Here is a 23,111-nt window from a genome sequence, read left to right on the forward strand (position 1 = left end):
ACACACACGCACACACCTTAAAGCCTCATGTCACATTTATAGATCACAAACAGCAACCCTGTACTAATATGGGATAATAATAATTACAGAACCCTGTGAGTTTCATTAGAATTTCGTGGTCACATTGAGATTTGTGGTTGCAAGTTTGATTTGCAAATGTGTAATTTAATTTCGCAAGCTTGTGTCATGGTGTGACATTTTTTATAACAGTCACAAACGTGTAACTTGACATCAATAAGATTTGTAAGCATAATTTATTTTCCAAATGATCAATTTAAGTCCATTTACAACTATGAATATTCTGCTGGCAATCAAAAATCAAATCACAAAAAAAAAAATCACACTTTCATATTTTTTATCTACGCATGGTCTGGATTGTGTCACCATTATCACGTTACCAAGAGATTTGTGAGCTTGTAGAAAGTTATGTACATTTGTAGAAAGAGATTATGAATTTATTGAATTATGAATTATAAATTTATTCAGATATCAATTCAAAGCTGCAGGCTAAAGTTAAATCTAGCCTTGGTTTCCTCTATCGTAGTCGCTCCTCTTTCACCCCAGCTGCCAAACTAACACTGATTCAGATGACCATCCTACCCATGCTAGATTACGGAGACATAATTTATAGATCGGCAACTAAGGGGGTTCCAGAATCTAGATGTTCTTTACCATCAGATTTGCAACCGATGCTCCTTATAGGACACCACTGCGCTCTGTACTCCTCTGTAAACTTGTCATCTCTCTATATCCGTCACAAGACCCACTGGTTGATCCTTATTTATAAAACCCTCTTAGGCCTCACTCCCCCCTATCTGAGATATCTACTGCAGCCCTCATCCTCCACATACAACACCCGTTCTGGCAGTCACATTCTGTTAAAGGTCCCCAAAGCACACACATCCCTGGGTCACTCGTCTTTTCAGTTCGCTGCAGCTAGCGACTGGAACGAGCTGCAACAACCACTCAAACTGGACAGTTTTATCTCAATCTCCTCATTCAAAGACTCAATTATGGACACTTACTGACATTTGTGGCTGCTTTACGTGTGTATTGTTGTCTCTACCTTCTTGCCCTTTGTGCTTTTGTCTGTGCCCAAAAATGTTTGTACCCTGTTTTGTGCTGCTGCCATGTTTTGTTGATACCATGTTGTTGTAATGTTGTGTTGCTACCATGCTGTGTTGTCATGTGTTGCTGCCATGCTATGTTGTTGTCAAAGGTCTCTCTTTATGTAGTGTTGTGTTGTCTCTCTTGTTGTGATGTTTGTTTTGTCCTATATTTTTATAACATGTATTTTTATTTTTAATCCCAGCCCTTGTCCCCGCAGGAAGCATTTTGCCTTTTGGTAGGCTGTCATTGTAAATAAGAATTTGTTCTTAACTGACTTGACTGGTTAAATAAAGGTTAAATAAAAAGGAAATAAAAACTAGATTCACTACCAATCAATTATTTTTGAATACCTACTCATTCAAGGGTTTTTCCTTATTTTTACTATTTTCTACATTGTATAATAATAGTGAAGACATCAAACCCATGAAATAACACATATGGAATCATGTAGTAACCAAAAAAGTGTTAAACAAATCGAAGTATATTTGAGATTCCTCAAATAGCCACCCTGTCACGACTTCCTCCGAAGTCGGTTCCTCTCCTTGTTCGGGCGGTGCTCGGCGGTCGACGTCGCTGGTCTTCTAGTCATCGCCGATCCACTTTCATTTTCCATTGGTTTTGTCTTTGTTTCCCACACACCTGGTTTTCATTTCCCAATGAAATGCAGTCTTTGACCGCCCGCCTAAGGATAGAGCGGCGGGGAGCGCCGAGGAGTTCGCTCTGAACTTCCGGACCCTGGCCGCTGGCGTGAGATGGAATGACAGGGCCATGATCGACCACTATCATTGCAGTTTGCACGAGGACGTCCGTCGGGAGTTGGCCTGCAGGGACACCACCCTCACTTTCGATCAGCTGGTGGACCTGTCCATTCGGTTGGATAACCTGCTGGCTACCCGTGGACGTCCAGATCGGGCTCTGTCGGATCCATCCCCCAGCACCACCGCTCCGATGCCCATGGAGCTGGGAGGTGCTGCGCTTAGGGAGAACGGAGGAGGTTCCGTTTCATGCACCATCTGTGGCCGCAGAGGGCACACTGCCGGTCGGTGCTGGGGAGGTTCCTCTGGGAGTCGAGGCAGCAGGCAGGGCACTATCGCGTCACCTCAGGTGAGCCGGCACCATACTCACCCAGAGCTCTCTGTTGCCCACATGTTTTTGAACATTATTTTCCTGAGTTTTCCCCGCATTCCCAGCATAAGGCGCTCGTCGATTCAGGCGCAGCTGGGAATTTCATTGACAGATCATTTTCCCATAGATTAGGGATCCCCAGTATTCCAGTGGATATGCCCTTCCCAGTTCACGCCCTAGACAGTCGACCATTAGGGTCCGGGTTGATTAGGGAGGTCACTGCGCCCCTGGGCATGGTGACGCAGGAGGGTCATAAGGAGAGAATCAGTCTCATCCTTATTGATTCTCCTGCGTTTCCCAAGTTATTCTGGACAGAAGAGACTAAAATTTAGCTTTTTGGCCATCAAGGAAAATGTCTGGCGCAAATCCAACACCTCTCATCACCCCGAGAACACCATCCCCACAGGGAAGCGTGGTGGTGGCAGCATCATGCTGTGGGGATGTTTTTATCGTCAGGGACTGGGAAACTGGTCAGAATTGAAGGGATGATCGATGGCGCTAAATACAGGGAAATTCTTGAGGGAAACCTGTTTCAGTCTTCCAGAGATTTGAGACTGGGAAGGAGGTTCACCTTCCAGCAGGACAATGACCCTAAGCATACTGCGAACGCAACACTCAAGTGGTTTAAGGGGAAACATTTAAATGTCTTGGAATGGCCTAGTCAAAGCCCAGACCTCAATCCAATTGAGAATCTGTGGTATGACTTAAAGATTGCTGTACACCAGCGGAACCCATCCAACTTGAAGGAGTTGGAGCAGTTTTGCCTTGAAGAATGGGCAAAATTCCCTGTAGTTAGATGTGCCAAGCTTATAGAGACATACCCCAGGAGACTTGCAGCTGTAATTGCTGCAGAAGATGGCTCTACAAAGTGTTGACTTTGGGGGGGTGAACAGTTATGCACGCTCAAGTTTTCTGTTTTTTTTGTCTCATTTCTTGTTTGTTTCACAATAAATAATATTTTGCATCTTCAAAGTGGTAGACATGTTGTGTAAATCAAATGATACACACCCCCCAAAAAATCTATTTTAATTCCAAGTTGTAAGGCAACAAACTAGGAAAAATGCCAAGGGGGTGAATACTTCCGCAAGCCACTGTATAAATATATCGATGTGCGATGGCCGTGCGGCATAGGCAAGATGCAATAGATGGTATAAAATACAGTATATACGTATGAGATGAGTAATGCAGGATATGTTAACATCAGTAAATTGCCATTATTTAAAGTGCCTTGTGATACCATTATTAAATCCATTTATTAAAGTGGCCAGTGATTTGAGTCAATATGTTGGCAGCAGCATCTCTGTTGGTGATGGCTGTTTAACAGTCTGATGGCCTTCAGATAGAAGCTGTTTTTCAGTCTCTCGGTCCCAGCTTTGATACACCTGTACTGACCTCGCCTTTTGGATGATAGCGGGGTGAACAGGAAGTCCCTTGGGTGGTTGTTGTACTTGATTATCTTTTTGGCCTTCCTGTGACATCGGGTGCTGTAGGTGTCCTGGAGGGCAGAATGACTGCATTGAGAATGACTGCCGGGTTTGGAAAACTAAGCTATGAGACTACCTAAACCATCTAAAATGGAACATCCATTTCAGAAACCAGTGCAATAAATCTGAGTTTTATATTGGATTAGTTTCAAAAAAGTTATTTATATTTGCGTAGCATAAGATCAATTAATCAATCAATGTATGTGCAAAAGCAAAAAACAACTTTTGAGAACCAATCAAACCCACCGCACAATTTCTCTGCAAATATTACATTAATAAATGGCCTCCTTCCCTGACTAGTGTGGTTAAAGCGCTCCCTGCGCTGTGATAAATGTGGGTCACGTCAGCCAGGCTAGGCAGAGTGAGGATATCCAACAGTTAGAACTTTTAATCTCCTGCAACCTGCAAGCAGAATTAATGCTGGGTAGTATAGGTTGAGTAATGTGACTATCTAAATCATATAAACTGGAACCATCTCAGTAACAGGTGCAATAAGTCCAACTACTGACAGATTGGATTAGTTTAGAAAAATGTATGTAATTTATACTTGTGTAGAATAAGATTAATCAACCAATAATGTACATGCAAAAGCACAGACATTGAAACAAACAATTCTGAAAATCATTCTGCAAGAGACCATGATGGGAAATATGATAAAGATGGGTGGTTTTGGTTCAACTATGGTAATTAACACCAACACTGGCATACTTTTACTGAGTGTTAATGTAACTCTTGAATCAACACTAGAAATGTTACACTGAAAAATCAACAGTAGTTAACACTGGCACATTTGCTGTGTGCTATGAAAGGGGGAGATCGGCAGGCTTCCATACATTTCAAGAACCTTTGGAATTATGAAGAACCGTAGATGCCAAATAAAGTTTTCCAAGTAAACCTTAAGAGCTGAGGAAGAACCATTTAAGAACCTTAATTTTTTTTGTGTACACAGTAAAAATTGGTCACACTCAACTCTGGTTAACACCAACACTGAGTGTTAAATTAATTTAACTCTTGAATCAACACTAGAAATATTACACTGAAAAATCAACACTAGGTAAAACTGGACAATTTGCTATGTACCATATAATATTCTGCTGGTCCACTAATTCCAGATATATGCACAAATATTCCCATACAGGTATAGTTAAAAACATTCTCACACCAATCTGCCTTCTTGGGTGCATCACTAACGCTCATTTAATGTTCAGCCGGCCTGAAGGCTCCCGATCCTGTCAATTGGCTCATTCATCCCCCCCATCCCCTGTAACTATTCCCCAGGTCGCTGCTGTAAACTAGAATTTGTTCTCAGTCAATGTACCTGGTAAAATAAGTCTTCAATAAAATGTTTAAAGAAATATATATGTTAATTGAGTAGTCCCAGAGGTCCGGATATTTTCAAACTTGTTTAATTTTATCGGCACATCTGCGATGCTCTTGTAGTGGGATACAGTGGGGCAAAAAAGTATTTAGTCAGCCACCAATTGTGCAAGTTCTCCCACTTAAAAAGATGAGAGAGGCCTGTAATTTTCATTAAAGGTACACTTCAACTATGACAGACAAAATGAGAAAAAGAAATCCAGAAAATCACATTGTAGGATTTATTATTTATTTATTTGCAAATTATGGTGGAAAATAAGTATTTCATGAGCCATATGAATAGTTACATGAACATATTTGGGCCACAATTGCTCACCCTTTGCCTTGAATTGAGGACTTAACAACACAGAGGGGATATAATAGTAATGTGTAATGTGTAAATATACATATACAGTACATGACAAAAGTTTGGACACACCTACTCAGGGTTGTTCTCTATTTTTACTATGTTCTAAATTGTAGAAAAGTAGTGAAGCCATCAAAACTATGAAATAACACATGGAATCATGTAGTAACCAAAAAAGTGTTAAACAAATCAAAATATGTTATTTGAGATTCTTCAGAGTAGCCACCCTTTGCCTTGATGACAGCTTTGCACACTCTTTGTATTCTCTCAACCAGCTTCATAAGATAGTCACCTGGAATGCATTTCAATTAACAGGTGTGCCTTGTAAAAAGTGAATTTGTGGAATTTCTTTCCTTCTTAATGCGTTTGAGGCAATTAGTTGTGTTGTGATAAGGTAGGGCTGGTATACAGAATATAGCCCTATTTGGTAAAAGACCAAGTCTATATTATGGCAAGAACAGCTCAAATAAGCAAAGAGAAACAAAAGTCCATCATTACTATGAGACATAAAGGTCTGTCAATACGGAAAATTTCAAGAAGTTTCTTCAAGTACAGTCACAAAAACCATCAAGTGCTATGATGAAACTGGCTCGCATTAGGACCGCCATAGGAAAGGAAGACCCAGAGTTACCTCTGCTGCAGAGGATAAGTTAATTAGAGTTACCAGCCTCAGAAATTGCAGCTGAAATAAATACTTCACAGAGTTCAAGTAAAAGACACATCTCAACATCAACTGTTGGGCCAAGAATCACGAGTAATGGACATTAGACCGGTGGAAATCTGCCCTTTGGTCTGATGTGTCCAAATTTGCGATTTTTGGTTCCAACCACCATGTCTTTGTGAGACGGAGAGTAGGTGAACGGATGATCTCCTCATTTGTGGAGCCCACCGTGAAGCATGGAGGAGGAGGTGTTGTGGTGTGTGAGTGCTTTGCTGGTGACACTGTATGCGATTATTTAGAATTCAAGGCAGACTTAATCAGCATGGCTACCGCAGCGCCTAGTGGGACTATCATTTGTTTTTCAAGGGCTATTTGATCAAGAAGGAGAGTGATGGAGTGCTGCATCAGATGACCTGGTCTAAAATCACCCGACCTCAACCCAAATGAGATGGTTTGGGATGGCTTGGACCTCAGAGTGAAGGAAAAGCAGCCAACAAGTGCTTGGCATATGTGGGAACTCTTTCAATACTTTTGAAAAATATTCCATGTGAATCTGGTTGAGAGAATACCAAGAGTGTGCAAAGCTGTCATCAAGGTAAAGGTTGGCTACTTTGAAGAATCTAAAATATATTTTGATTTGCTTAACACTTTGATTATTACATGATTCCATATGTGTTATTTCATAGTTTTGATGTCTTTACTATTATTCTACAATGTAGAAAATAGTAAAAATAATGTGTAGGTGTGTACAAACTTTTTTGGAGGAGGTCACTGAAGACACAGTACACACAATTGCTAAAACCAAAGCCAAGTGGGAACAAAGCTTTGACACGCAAGCGGTGTTAGCTTTTGAGATACCTAGATTATGTGATTCACTGTCAACGTTAGACCAGTGTAAGTAGCAAACAGATCTAGCATATAATATACATGTAATATTACCTTGGGGTGTGCAATATCATTGGCATAGAGACAGTTGTGTCACCTTTATTGCTTGTAGTCATTTCATTTCATTTAGCCTCTAACGCCTACCAAACCCGGATCCGGGAGCACCCCCATCACAAAAGCTGACTAGCATAGCCTAGCCTAAAGCCACAGGGATATCATATAATATAATGTTCATGAAATCACAAGTCCAAGACACCAAATGAAAGATACACATCTTGTGAATAAAGCCATCATTTCTGATTTTTAAAATGTTTTACAGGGAAGACAAAATATGTAAATCTATTAGCTAACCACGTTAGCAAAAGACACCACTTCCATACTCCACCATTTTTTTTACTCCATCAGCAGCTATCACAAATTCGACCAAATAAAGATATAAATAGCCACCAACCAAGAAACAACCTCATCGGATGACAGTCTGATAACATATTTATTGTATAGGATAGGTTTTGTTAGAAAAATGTGCATATTTCAGGTATAAATCAGAGTTTACTATTGCAGCCCCCATCACAACTCTCACTAAAACGACTAGAATAACTACAGAGACCAACGTGTATTAGCTAATTACTCATCATAAAACATTTCTTAAAAATACACAGCGTGCATTAGATGAAAGACACAGATCTTGTGAATCAAGACAATATTTCAGATTTTCTAAGTGTTTTACAGCGAAAACACAATATAGCGTTATATTAGCTTAGCACAATAGCAAACATTACAACAGCATTGATTCAAGCCAAACATAGCAATAACGTATAAACCACCAAAATATATAAAAAAAATTCACTAACCTTCTCGAGAGTTCATTAGATGACAGTCCTTTAACATCATATTACACAATGCATATAGAGTTTGTTCGAAAATTTGCATATTTAGCGGCACAAATCGTGCTTATACAATGAGAAAAGTAGCCAAAATCTCAAGCAATCTGTCCGGCGCCATCTTGGAAAGCCACCTATTCTTATCGAAAACTATTCATAATCTTGACAAAAAAAAATACAGGTTGGACAGCAATTGAAAGACAAATGAGTTCTTAATGCAATCGCTGAATTTCATTTTTAAAATTAATGTTACTGCGCAATACAGGCTGCGATAACACAATGCTACACTGCAAGAAATGGCGTCTCATTCATTTTACTTTTTTCAACAGAACAATGAATTAACAGCATAAAGACTGCTTACTATTAGCTGAGCTTCCATCAGAATCTTGGGCAAGGTGTCCTTTCTTCAAAACAATCGTCTTTTGGCTGAAAGATGTCCTCTTGTCCTGTCGAATTAGCCGCTAACGTTAGCCACCCACTGGAGAGGAGTCCAACTCCTGAACGCGCGTCACATTGAAATCCAGGAAAATCGCAATAAACTGCTATAAACTGCTAAAAGTCGGTTTAAATTAACTACCTTATGATGTCTTTAACACCTATAACGAATAAAAACATGACCGGAGATATAGAACTACTAAAACGAAAGCGTTTGCAGGACGCCATTGTGATGTCTTCATGCGTCAAGCGCATCGTTGAAAAGGACGGTACTTCCGTTCCACGGTCTATATATCGGGCCCAATCCACTCCATGCGCAATCCACTCCATTCAAATTCTCCCCACTTACTGACATCTAGAGGAAGACGTATGCAGTGCATATAGCCCGATGGCTTACATGGGGACTTATAAACTGACCCCAGAACAGGGACCTCGATTTCTGAAATCTCACTCCCTGACAGGAAATGTGCTGCAAAAAGAGTTCTGTTTCACTCAGAGAAATAATTCGAACGGTTTTAGAAACTAGAGAGTGTTTTCTATCCAATAGTAATAATAATTTGCATATTGTACGAGCAAGAACTGAGTACGAGGCAGTTTAATTTGGGCACTATTTTTTCCAATGGGGAAACAGCGCCCCCATATTGACAAGAAGTTTAAAGATACGTGTCAAGGAGAAGCTCTAGGAGCAGGACATCGAACTCCAGAAGCTTATAAAAAATCCCACTACACCCTCATATGAACCATCAACAGGCAAAGCATCAATACAGGACTAAGATTGAATCCTACTACACCATCTCTGACGCCCCTTCAGTTACTGGCCCAACGCTCCTACCTGCCAGGCTACCTGCCGCCCTGGAGAGCTCTCCTTTGTCTACACCCATTCAGCACTGTTCACACCCTCTTAAGCCAGCCCCACCCGTCTCTTTAACGATTCATGTGCTATATATAATGTAGTAAAGATTAAGACAAAAAGTGGAAAAAGTAGTAGCCTACCATAAGAAAAAGTTCCAGGTAAACAGAAAGTGTCCAGATAAAAATATTTTATAAATATTATATGACGCTTACCCAGACACACTTGTCTAAATTGATGGGTCATGTGAAAGAAATGCTATAACCCGCCGCCACATCATGGTAAATGTATGGGTCTCTAAAGAAGGTGTAAATACCACTGCTGGCTTGCTTCTGAAGCTAAGCAGGGTTGGTCCTGGTCAGTCCCTGGATGAGAGACCAGTTGCTGCTGGAAGTGGTGTTGGAGGGCCAGTAGGAGGCACTCTTTCCTCTGTTCTAAAAAATATCCCAATGCCCCAGGGCACCCTACACAGGGCACCCTACACTGCCCTGTGTAGGGTGCCGTCTTTCGGATGGGATGTTAAACGGGTGTCCTGACTCTCTGAGGTCATTAAAGATCCCAGGGCACTTATCGTAAGAGTATGGGTGTTAACCCCGGTGTCCTGGCTAAATTCCCAATCTGGCCCTCAAACCATCACGGTCACCTAATAATCCCCAGTTTACAATTGGCTCATTCATCCCCCTCCTCTCCCCTGTAACTATTCCCCAGGTCGTTGCTGCAAATGAGAACGTGTTCTCAGTCAACTTACCTGGTAAAATAACGGTAAAATAAAAAAATAAAATAAGAATGGTACAGCCAAATAGTTACTTGCATAGTAGCAATATCAGAAATAGTGTCAATATAAATAAAATAATATACAGTATGTACAAGAACAATATCAGTGATAGATGAGGTAGTTATATGCATACAATCAGGGTATAGTGGCTGAGCAGCGGATGAAAATAATAGCAGCAACATATGGCGTATGTGTTAGGAGAGAGTTATGTGAATAGAGGCACTGCTGATGCGTGGTCCGTCCGAACCAAGCATGAACAAGGGAATCTATATTCGGACAGCCTGTTTCTATACTGCCCTTGACGTTGCTGCAGGGCATGTGATGTCGATAGCCTCTTTGTTGCAAAATTCCCTGATCTTCTCAAAAAGATACGTTTGTCTAGCTGTGTCCAGTCCAGGTGGTGCTTGTACAGGCAGACCATCTATGGGAGGAAGGATGTCAGTGCTGCGCTGCAGCTGAAACCTGGTCTCGACTGATTCTGAATGCTCTTTGGCAACAACATCAGGCTCCAGAGCATCGAAGCTGTTAAACAGGAAATAACAAAAAAGGTGGAGAAGACATTACAACCTTGCACAACACCCATTCACCTCCCAAGTTTAGATAAGAATATTCTCATACAATGCAATGAAAATGATATTCGCCTGAAGTGCTGGTATTGCTTGTTCTGTGGCAGCGGTATGAAGTACGGAGTCAGGTGTTGTTGCCAGACATAGCTTTCCACCAGCACCGTACCATCCTCCAGTCCAACCAGCTGTGGGATGTTGACCCTTGTCACAGTGCTGTCCTTCACAACACCAGCAATCTCAGACAAATTGTTCACTCTGGTCTTTCTGAAGCTCTGTTTGATGAGGCCGAAGCACCAGTCGGGGGCAAACTTGGTGTTGCCTGTGATCAGGAAGTGAAGATCCCGACTGTGGTGGAGCTTGTGCATGGTCTGCCAGGCACATTACCAGAGCACAAACTTGTTCTTGTTTTGGCCACTGCAGTTATCAAAATTCAGGTCCACACGTTTTTCCCAAACTCACAGCAGGCACAAAACAAAATAAGTCACACTTGCAAGGAGTTAAAAATTAGATGGGGCCTGGCTGGATAGGGTCAGAAGGATAGTGTACCTGCAAACAACAAAATAACATTAAGATGAATTCAAATGAATTGTCTCACCCGTCAGTCTCCTTACACATCTCAGTGAAAGGCATTTGCCTGCCTCCCATATATACATATATATATATTTAAAAAATGTAAGTGAATATCTATCTACAGTATGTCCTGAATCATTATAAAGGAGGAAATTTTGCTTACTTGTTGAGTTCAAATCAAATCAAAGCATGCTGATGACTTTGATTGCTGGTTCAGTAGGGGCCCTGAGAGACAACTGCAGGTCTTGACAGGTGTGCTTGCAGTCAGCAACCAACTTCTTGTAGGCAGACATCATCACATTTGACATTCAAGATTCAATAGTGGTGTCTACAGTTGAAGTCGGAAGTTTACATACACCTTAGCAAAATACATTTAAACTCAGTTTTTCATAATTCCTGACATTTAATCCTATTAAAAGTTCCCTGTCTTAGGTCAGTTAGGATCACCATTTTTATTTAAGAATGTGAAATGTCAGAATAATAGTAGAGAGAATGATTTATTTCAGCTTTTATTTATTTATTCACATTCCCAATGGGTCAGAAGTTTACACACACTAAAATTTGTATTTGGTAGCATTGCCTTTAAATTGTTTAACTTGGGTGAAACGTTTTGGGTAGCCTTCCACAAGCTTCCCACAATAAGTTGGGTGAAATTTGGCCCATTCCTCCTGACAGAGCTGGTGTAACTGAGTCAGGTTTGTAGGCCTCCTTTCTCGCACACGCTTTTTCAGTTCTGCCCACAAATTTTCTATAGGATTGAGGTCAGGGCTTTGTGATGGCCACTCCAATTCCTTGACTTTGTTGTCCTTAAGCTATTTTGCCACAACTTTTGAAGTATGCTTGGGGTCATTATCCATTTGGAAGACCCATTTACGACCAAGCTCCAACTTCCTGACTGATGTCTTGAGATGTTGCTTCAATATATCCACCTAATTTTCCTTACTCATTCCACACCAGTACCTCCTGCAGCAAAGCACCCCCACAACATGATGCTGCCACCCCCGTGCTTCACAGTTGGGATGATGTTCTTCGGCTTGCAAGACTCCCCCTTTTTCCTACAAACATGGTCATTATGGCCAAACAGTTTTATTTTTGATTTGATCAGACCAGAGAACATTTCTACAAAAAGTAAGACCTTTGTCCCCCATGTGCAGTTGCAAACCATATTCAGGCTTTTTTTATGGTGGTTTTGGAGCAGTGGCCTCTTCCTTGCTGAGTGGACTTTCAGGTTATGTCGAAGTAGGACTCATTTTACTGTGGATATAGATACTTTTGTACCGGTTTCCTCCAGCATCTTAACAAGGTCCTTTGCTGTTGTTCTGGGATTGATTTGCACTTTTTGCACCAAAGTAAATTAATCTCTAGGAGACAGAAAGCGTCTCCATCCTGAGCGGTAATGACGGCTGCATGGTCCCATGGTGTTTATACTTGTGTACTATTGTTTGTACAGATAAACGTGGTACCTTCAGGAGTTCGGAAATTGCTCCCAAGGATGAACCAGACAGAGGTCTACAATTTGTTTTCTGAGGTCTTGGCTGATTTCTTTTGATTTCCCCATGATGTAAGGCAAAGAGGCATTGCGTTTAAAGGTAGGCCTTGAAATACATCAACAGGTACACCTCCATTTGACTCAAATGATGTCAATTAGCCTATCAGAAGCTTCTAAAGCCATGACATAATTTTCTGGAATTTTCCGGAATTTTCCAAGCTGTTTAAAGGCACAGTCAACTTAGTGTATGTAAACTTCTATCCCACTGGAATTGGGGTACAGTGAATTATAAGTGAAATAATCTGTCTGTAAACAATTGTTGGAAAAATGACTTGTGTCATGCACAACCGACTTGCCAAAACTATAGTTTGTTAATTAACAAGAAATGTGTGGAGTGGTTGAAAAACAAGTTTTAATGACTCCAACCTAAGTTTATGTAAACTTCCGACTTCAACTGTATATACGTACATTCTTAGACTTTAGGCTATACAGTGCAAGACCCCTTGACTTGTCCCACATTTTGTCACATTATAGCCTTAATCTAAATTTATAAAATTGTTTTCCCCCGTCAATCTACACACACTACCCCATAATGACAAAGGAAAAACGTTTTATTTTTTTCAAATTTGTAAAAAATGTAAAATGTAATTATCACATTTAAATAAGTAATTAGACCCTTTACCCAGTACTTTATTGAAGCACATTTTGCGGCGAATACAGCCTCGACTCTTCTTGGCTGTGACGCTACAAGCTTGGCACACCTGTATTTGGGGAGTTTCTCCCATTCTTCTCTTCAGATCCTCTCAAGGTCTGTCAGGTTGGATGGGGAGCGTCAATGTACAGCTATTTGCAGGTCTCTTCAGAGATGTTAGATCGGGTTCAAGTCCGGGCTCAAGGACATTCAGAGACTTGTCCTGATGTCACTCCTGCGTTGTCTTGGCTCTGCTTAGGGTAGTTGTCCTGTTGGAAGGTGAACCTTTGCCCCAGTCTGAGGTCCTGAGCACTCTGGAGCAGGTTTTCACCAAGGATCTCTCTGTACTTTGCTCCGTTCATCTTTCTCTCGATCCTGACTAGTCTCCCAGTCCCTGCCACTGAAAAACATCCCCACAGCATGATGCTGCCACCACCATGCTTCACCGTAGGGATGGTGCCAGGTTTCCTCCAGACGTGACGCTTGGCATTCAGGCCAAAGAGTTCAATCTTGGTTTCATCAGACCAGATAATGTTGTTTCTCATGGTATGAGAGACCTTTAGGTGCCTTTTGACAAACTCCAAGCGGGCTGTCGTGCCTTTTACTGAGGAGTGGCTTCCATCTGGCCACTCTACCATGAAGGCCTGATTTGTGGAGTGCTGCAGAGATGGTTGTCTTTCTGGAAGGTTTCCCGATCCCCACAGAGGAACTCTGGAGTTCTGTCAGTGTGGCAATCAGGTTCTTCGTCACCTCCCTGAGCAAGGCCCTTCTCCCCCAAATGCTCAGTTTGGCCGTGCGGCCAGCTCTAGGAAAAGTCATGGTGGTTTCAGCCTTCTTCCATTTAAGAATGATGGAGGGCACTGTGTTCTTGGGAACATTCAATGCTGCAGAACTGTTTTGGCACCCTACCACAGATCTGTGCCTCAACACAATCCGGTCTCAGAGCTCTATGGACTGTTTTTGCTTTGTCATTATGGGGTATTTTGTGTATATTGAGGAACATTTACGGCTTGGGGTTCCACTAGCGGAACGTTTCAACAACATCCAGTGAAATTGCAGAGTGCGAAATTAAAAAATATATATTAGAAATATTAAACTTTCTTACAATCACACATGCAATACATCAAATTAAAGCTACACTTGTTGTTAATCCAGCCAACGTGTAAGATTTCAAAAAGGCTTTACGGCGAAAGCAAACCATGCAATTATCTGAGGATAGCATCCCACCAAATAAACGCGACATTCATATTTCAACCCGCCAGGCGTGACACAAATCTCAGAAATAACGATATAATTCATTTCTTACATTTGAAGATCTTCTTCTGTTGGCACTCCTAAATGTCCCATAAACATCACAAACCGTCCTTTTGTTCGATAAATTCCGTTGTTATATTCCCAAAATGTCAATTTATTTGGCACGTTTGATTCAGAAAAACACCAGTTCCAACTCGACCCTACATGACTACAAATAATCTAATACAATACCTGTAAACTTAATTCAAACAACTTTTCTTATCCAACTTTAGGTATTTTTTAATGTAAATAATCGCAAAAATTTAAGACGGAATAATCTGTGATCAATAAAAGTGTAGCGAGGTCACACGCACCAAACAAAAAAGTACACCAGGCTGGACCCTCGTTCTGAACAGCCGTACTTGTTAATTTCTCTAAAGAAAAACCTTAACCAATTTCTAAAGACTGCTGACATCTAGCGGAAGCAATAGGAACTGCAACCATGTGCAACAGAAATCTAGGTTCCCATAGAAAATAATTGAAAACACAGTTACCTCAATTGTTTTATCCTGGATGGATTTTTCTCAGGTTTTCACCTGCCATATCAGTTATGTTATACTCACAGACACTATTTTAACAGTTTTAGAAACTTTAGAGTGTTTTCTAACAATTATATGCATATCCTAGCTTCTGGGCCTGAGTAGCATGCAGTTGACTTTGGGGCACACTTTTCAGCCGGACGTGAAAATACTGCCTCCTAGCCCTAAGAGGTTTTAAGATCACCAGTGTGTTGGGGTTTCTTTTCTACTCAGCTTACCGTTTTTCTCCTTGCATCTGGTAGAATGATAGGTGTGTGAGTTATAATGTAAATACGACATTACAAACCTTCCCCTTTTAGGAATGTGTTCCGGAAGCTTCTGTCCCATGGAGAGAAAGAAAAGGAGGACGTCCTCTCCCTGGAGGAGATCCTGGCAGAGAGCTCGGTGACCGGGAAGAAGAAACCTCCCCAGGCCGTCGGAACCCTCCAACGAACAGCAAAGGCCAAACTGAGGGCCCTGAGAGAGGCCATGTACCATAGCACTGAGCACGGCCATGTGGACATCACCATAGACATCCGCAGTTTAGGTCAGAGTTAACATGCACACCACCCCGCACCAAACACTATATGTCAAACACTTTCAAAAACTTAAAGTGCACTAGACTTGTTTGGTACAATGGAGCGAATGGAACAGTCCCAAAAATGCAGCTTAACTTTTGGCTGCAAGCCAGAAGCCGGGCACAATATGACAACAGCAAGCTCAAAGGCAGGGCGCGAAATTCAAAATATATTTTTTTTAAATATTTAACTTTCACACATTAACAAGTCCAATACAGCATTTGAAAGATAAACATCTTGTGAATCCAGCCAACATGTTGTAACGATAATCCTCCTCCTCTTCATCAGAAGAGGAGGAGCAGGGATTGAACCAAGGCGCAGCGGATAGTGAAGACATAATGATTTATTAAAGACAAGACGAAAAGACGAACTTCACTATAAACTAACAAAATAACAAAACGAAAGTAGACAGTCCCGAACGACGAACTTACATACAACGTAAAGAACGAAATGAACAGGAACAGACTACATGAAATGAACAAACCGTATACAGTCCCGTATGGTGCAAACATTGACACGGACACAGGAGACAATCACCCACAAACCAACAGTGAGAAATGCCCTACCTAAATATGACTCTTGATTAGAGGAAAATGCAAACCACCTGCCTCTAATCAAGAGCCATACCAGGCAAACCGAAACCAACATAGAAACAGATAACATAGACTGCCCACCCAAAACACATGCCCTGACCAAAAACACATAAAAACTAACATAAATAGGTCAGGACTGTTACAGTACCCCCCCCCCAAGGTGCGAACGCCGGGCGCACCAGCACAAAGTCCAGGGGAGGGTCCGGGTGGGCAGTTGACCACGGTGGTGGTTCCGGTTCCGGACGCTGTCCCCATACCACCATAGTCACTCCCCTCTTCTGTCTACCCCTTCTAATGCCCACCCTAACACTACCTTCCCCTAAATAAACAGCTAGCACCAGGACAAGGGGCAGCACCGGGACAAGGGGTAGCACCGGGACAAGGGGCAGCACTGGGACAAGGGGCAGCACCAGGATAAGGACCATCACTGGAATAAGGGGCAGCACCGGGACAAGGGGCAGCACCGGGACAAGGGGCAGCACCGGGACAAGGGGCAGCACCGGGACAAGGGGCAGCACCGGGACAAGGGGCAGCACCGGGACAAGGGGCAGCACCGGGACAAGGGGCAACACCGGGACAAGGGGCAGATCCCGGCTGAAGGACTCTGGCAGGTCCTGTTTGGACGGCTCTGGCAGGTCCATGCAGGCTGACGGCTCTCGACGCTCATGGCAGACTGACGGCTCTCTACGCTCATGGCAGGCTGACGGCTCTCGACGCTCATGGCAGGCTGACGGCTCTCGACGCTCATGGCAGGCTGACGGCTCTCGACGCTCATGGCAGGCTGACGGCTCAGGCTGCTCATGGCTCTCTGACGGCTCTGGCTGCTCATGGCTCACTGACGGCTCTGGCTGCTCATGGCTCACTGACGGCTCTGGCTGCTCATGGCTCACTGACGGCTCTGGCTGCTCATGGCTCTCTGACGGCTCTGGCTGCTCATGGCTCTCTGACGGCTCTGGCTGCTCATGGCTCGCTGACGGCTCTGGCAGATCCTGTCTGATTGGCGGCTCTGGCAGATCCTGTCTGGTTGGCGGCTCTGGCAGATCCTGTCTGGTTGGCGGCTCTGGCAGATCCTGTCTGGTTGGCGGCTCTGGCAGATCCTGTCTGGCGGGCGGCTCTAGCGGCTCCTGTCTGGCTGACGGCTCTAGCGGCTCCTGTCTGGCGGATGGCTCTGTAGGCTCATGGCAGACGGGCGGCTTTGCAGGCTCATGGCAGACGGGCGGCTTTGCAGGCTCCTGGCAGACGGATGGCTCAGATGGCGCTGGGGAGACGGATGGCTCAGATGGCGCTGGGGAGACGGATGGCTCAGATGGCGCTGGGGAGACGGATGGCTCTGGCCGCATACGGCGCACTGTAGACCTGGTGCGTGGTGCCGGAACTGGAGGCACCGGGCTAATGATAAGCACCTTCCTACTAGTGCGTGGAGCAGGGACAGGGCACACTGAACTCTCAAAGCGTACTCTATACCTGGTGCGTGGTACCGGCACTGGTGGCACCTGGCTGAGGGCACGCACCTCAGGACTAGTACGGGGAGAAGTGACAGTGTGTACAGGACTTAGGATACGCACAGGTGGCTTAGTGCGTGGGGCCGGAACTGGAGGCACTGAACTGGATACACGCACTATAGGGAGAGTGCGTGGAGGAGGAACAGGGCTCTGGAAATGCACTGGTAGCCTAGTGCGTAATGTAGGCACTGTAGGTACTAGGCTGGGGCGGGGAGGTGGCGCCGGAAATACCGGACCGTGCAGGCGTACTGGCTCTCTTGAGCATTGAGCCTGCCCAACCTTACCTGGTTGAATGCTCCCGGTCGCCCTGCCAGTGCGGCGAGGTGGAATAGCCCGCACTGGGCTGTGTAGGCGAACCGGGGAAACCATGCGTAAGGCAGGTGCCATGTATGCCGGCCCGAGGAGACGCACTGGAGACCAGACGCGTTGAGCCGGCCTCATGACACCTGGCTCAATGCCCAATCTAGCCCTACCAGTGCGGGGAGGTGGAATAACCCGCACCGGGCTATGCACACGTACAGGAGACACCGTGCGCTCTACTGCGTAACACGGTGTCTGCCCGTACTCCCGCTCTCCACGGTTAGCCTGGGAAGTGGGCGCAGGTCTCCTACCTGCCCTTGGCCCACTACCCTTTAGCCCCCCCCCAAGAAATTTTTGGGAGTTACTCACGGGCTTTTCGGGCTTCCGTGCAAGACGTGTCCCCTCATAATTCCGGTTACGAGCTTGATTCTCCGGCTTCCATCCACGTCTCCTAGCTGCCTCCTCATACCAGCGCTCCTGGGCTGTGACTGCCTCACTCCTCTCACGAGAGCAGCGATGTTCTCCAGTTTGCGCCCAGGGTCCTCTACCAGACAGGATCTCCTCCCAAGTCCAAAAGTCCTTGTTGCTCCGTCGAGCCTTCCCATACCGCTTGGTCTCTGTATTTTGGTGGGTGATTCTGTAAGAGCTGTCGCTTTCCTCATCCTCGGAAGAGGTGAGGAGAGAAGGATCTTCAGACCAATATGCGGAGTCAGGGAAATATGCCATCTTTATTATATATACGAAAACTGATGACACGAAAACAAACACTTTAACAAACTACAAAATAAGAAAACGACGTACACGCAACCTGAACATAAACTCACATGACAAACGTAAACTCACGAACAGGAACGGACATCGAAACATACGAACAACCGTATACAGTCCCGTATGGTGCAAACATTGACACGGACACAGGAGACAATCACCCACAAACCAACAGTGAGAAATGCCCTACCTAAATATGACTCTTGATTAGAGGAAAATGCAAACCACCTGCCTCTAATCAAGAGCCATACCAGGCAAACCGAAACCAACATAGAAACAGATAACATAGACTGCCCACCCAAAACACATGCCCTGACCAAAAACACATAAAAACTAACATAAATAGGTCAGGACTGTTACACATGTCCGATTTTTAAAATGTTTTACAGCGAAAACACCACGTATATTTATGTTAGCTCACCACCAAATACAAAAAAGGACAGACATTTTTCACAGCACAGGTAGCATGCACAAAACCAACCTAACCAACCAAGAACCAACCAAACTAACCAAGAAACAACTTCATCAGATGACAGTCTTATAACATGTTATTCAATAAATCTATGTTTTGTTTGAAAAATGTGCATATTTGAGCTATAAATCAGTTTTACATTGCAGCTACCATCACAGCTACCGTCAGAAATGGCACCGAAGCAGCCAGAGTAATTACAGACACCAACGTCAAATACCTAAATACTCATCATAAAACATTTCTGAAAAATACATGGTGTACAGCAAATGAAAGACAGGCATTTTGTGATTCCAGCCAATATTTCCGATTTCTTAAGTGTTTTACAGCGAAAACACAATATAGCATTATATTAGCTTACCACAATAGCCACAAAACACAAGCCATTCCCCAGCAGCAAAAGTTAGCGATCGTAACAAACCAGCAAAATATATATAATTTTTGACTAACCTTGATAAGCTTCATCAGATGACAGTCCTATAACATCAGGTTATACATACACTTATGTTTTGTTCGAAAATGTGCATGTTTAGAGTTGAAGTCAGTGGTTATACATTGTGCTAACGTAGCATCTTTTTCCCACATCGTCCGGATATTTTTCTGACACTCACATATTCTGACCAAATAACTATTCATAAACATAACTAAAAAATACATGTTGTATAGGAAATGATAGATACACTAGTTCTTAATGCAATCGCCGTGTTAGAATTCTAAAAATAACTTCATTACGATATGCAGTTTACGTTATGGCGAGAGCGTGCCCAAAACCTGGCCGCAAACTACTAGTTCACATGTACGACAGATATATGAAATAACATCATAAAATGGGTCCTACTTTTGCTGATCTTCCATCAGAATGTTGTACAAGGGGTCCTTTGTCCAGAACAATCGTTGTTTGGATTTACAATGTCCTCTTCTCCAGTCAATTAGCACAGAAAGCCAGCAAAGTGGCGCGAAGCTCTCCTTCCTGAACATACGCAGACAAAGCAACACGCCTAACTTCCCGAAAAAATGTCAATAATCTAATAAAACTATATTGAAAAAACATACTTTACGATGATATTGTCACATGTATCAAATAAAATCAAAGCCGGAGATATTAGTCGTCTATAACGACAGCTGTACAGAAGGCAAAACCAGGTCCCTTCACGCGCTCTCCAGAAAACAGGAAACTGGTGACACGTCATGCAAAGAGCTTTTATTCGACCCCAGATCAAGTTATTCACTCCATTTCTTCTCTCACTGCCTGGTTCACTTAGAGAAATAATTCAAACGGTTTAAGAAACTAGAGAGTGTTTTCTATCCAATAGTAATAATAATATGCATATTGTACGAGCAAGAATTGAGTACGAGGCCGTTTGAAATGGGCACCTTTTATCCGGCTACTCAATACTGCCCCTGCAGCCCAAACAGGTTAATCAAGTGTACATCTGTCACGCCCTGACCTGAGTTATCTCTGTTTTCTTTATATTTTGGTTAGGTCAGGGTGTGACTAGGGTGGGTACGTTAGTTTTGTATTGTCTAGGGTTGTTGTAGGTCTAGGTGATTTATATGTCTATGGTGGCCTGATATGGTTCCCAATCAGAGGCAGCTGTTTATTGTTGTCTCTGATTGGGGATCATATTTAGGTAGCCATTTTCCCTTTTGTGTTCGTGGGTTCTTGTCTATGTGTAGTTGCCTGTTAACACTCATTTGTATAGCTTCACGCATACCACGCTGCGCCTTGGTATCCTTCTTTTGACGGCCGTGACAGAAGAACCCACCATAAAAGGACCAAGCAGCATGTTAAGGAGGAATGACCTGGGAGGAGATTTTGGATGGAGCAGGACCCTGGACGCAGGCTGTGGAATATCGCCTTCTGAGGGAGGAAAAAGAGGCAGCTAAAGAGGAACGGCGATATTACGAGGAGAAATACCAACGAGGTAGGCCACAGAAACCCCAAGAAGTTTTTTTGGGGGGACACATAGAGCCATTCAGGGAGTCGGATGAGGAGTTCGACGCACGATTCCGGAGAGAGGTGCTAGCATGGAGAGTGCTGCAGAGCGGGTCGTGCTGGAGAGCGTGTGACTGGTCAGACACCGTGTTACGCAGTGATGCGCAAGGTGTCTCCAGTTCGCATTCATAGCCCGGTGCGCTCTATTCCAGCTCTTCGCACCTGCCTGCATCCAGCCAGGACGCATTGTGCCAGCTATACGCTCTAGATCTCCAGTGTGCCTCCAGTACGTCCTGTGCCTCCTCTCCGCACTCTGCCTGAGGTGCGTGTCCCCAGCTCGGTTCCACCAGTTCCGGCACCACGCGTAAGACCTCCAGTGCGCCTCCACAGTCCAGTACGTCATGTGCCTCCTCTCCGCACTCGCCCTGAGGTGCGTGTCCCCAGCCTGGTACCACCAGTGCCGGCACCACGCATCAGGCCTCCAGCGCGCTTCCACAGTCCAGTACGGCCTGTGCCTCTTCCCCGCACTCACCCTGAGGTGCGTGTCCTCAGCCCGGTACCAGCAGTTCCGGCACCACTTATCAGGCTTCCAGTGCACTGCCACAGACCAGAGCTTCCGGCGACAGTACCCAGTCCAGAGCTTCCGGCGACAGTACCCAGTCCAGAGCTTCCGGCGACAGTACCCAGTCCAGAGCTTCCGGCGACAGTACCCAGTCCAGAGCTTCCGGCGACAGTACCCAGTCCAGAGCTTCCGGCGACGTTTCACAGTCCGGAACCTCCAACGACGGGCCACAGTCCGGAACCTCCAACGACGGGCCACAGTCCGGAACCTCCTATGACGGGCCACAGTTTGGAACCTCCTGTGATGGGCAACAGTCCGGAACCTCCAACGACGGGCCACAGTCCGGAACATCCAGCGATGGTCCACAGTCCGGGGTCTCCAGCGGCAATCTCCAGTCCGGAGCCTCCAGCAACGATCCCCAGCCCGGGGTCTCCAGCGATGGTCCCCAGTCCGTGGTCTCCTGCGACGGTTCCCAGTTCGGGGTCTCCAGCGACGGTTCATCGGTCCGGGGCCTCCGGTGACGATCTGCAGTCCAGAGCCTCCGGCGATGATCGACGGTCCGGATAGACAAAGGCGGAGGGATCAGTGTAAGGAGGGGGGGCTGCGTCCAGAACTGGAGCCGCCACCGAGGGTAGATGCCCACCCGGACCCTTCCCTAAAGGTTCAGGTTTGCGGCCGGGAATCCGCACCTTTGGAGGGGGGGGGGTACTGTCACGCCCTGACCTGAGTTATCTCTGTTTTCTTTATATTTTGGTTAGGTCAGGGTGTGACTAGGGTGGGTACGTTCGTTTTGTATTGTCTAGGGTTGTTGTAGGTCTAGGTGATTTATATGTCTATGGTGGCCTGATATGGTTCCCAATCAGAGGCAGCTGTTTATCGTTGTCTCTGATTGGGGATCATGTTTAGGTAGCCATTTTCCCTTTTGTGTTCTTGGGTTCTTGTCTATGTGTAGTTGCCTGTTAGCATTAATTTGAATAGCTTCACAGTTAATTTTGTTATTTTGATAGTTTTGTTTATTGTTCATTCATAGAATAAAGAAGAATGTATGCATACCACGCTGCGCCTTGGTCTCCTCCTTTTGACGGCTGTGACAACATCAAGTATTTGAAAGTATTTGATGTATGGATTTGACCCAGGTCTGATACCGCATTCAAGTGTTAGTCGGAACTAGGAAACTCTGACATTTTTGACTTGCTAACTGGTTGTAATTATACGTGTGCCGGTTTCAACCAGTTAGCAAGTCATAAAATGTTGAGTTTTCTAGTTACGACTAGCATGTGAACGTGGTATTACGCAGAATTGCCTCACTGTAGACGCCCACCGCTGGGAGCTGTGTTTATGCTGCGC

General features: G+C 44.4%; 1 protein-coding gene across 4 annotated transcripts in view; it reads left to right on the forward strand.

The window, feature by feature from the left end:
* Positions 1-23,111, forward strand: part of LOC129865251 (ankyrin repeat and BTB/POZ domain-containing protein 3-A-like) — a 221,154-nt gene that overhangs the window by 180,931 nt on the left and 17,112 nt on the right. For all 4 annotated transcript variants that reach the window (XM_055937880.1, XM_055937881.1, XM_055937882.1 and 1 more), the window contains one exon: positions 15,377-15,603. In XM_055937880.1, the coding sequence (XP_055793855.1) occupies positions 15,377-15,603 (227 nt within the window). The remainder of the gene's footprint in view (positions 1-15,376; positions 15,604-23,111) is intronic.

This window comes from Salvelinus fontinalis, chromosome 11, assembly GCF_029448725.1.
Source record: "Salvelinus fontinalis isolate EN_2023a chromosome 11, ASM2944872v1, whole genome shotgun sequence".
NCBI classification, from domain to species: Eukaryota; Metazoa; Chordata; class Actinopteri; order Salmoniformes; family Salmonidae; genus Salvelinus; species Salvelinus fontinalis.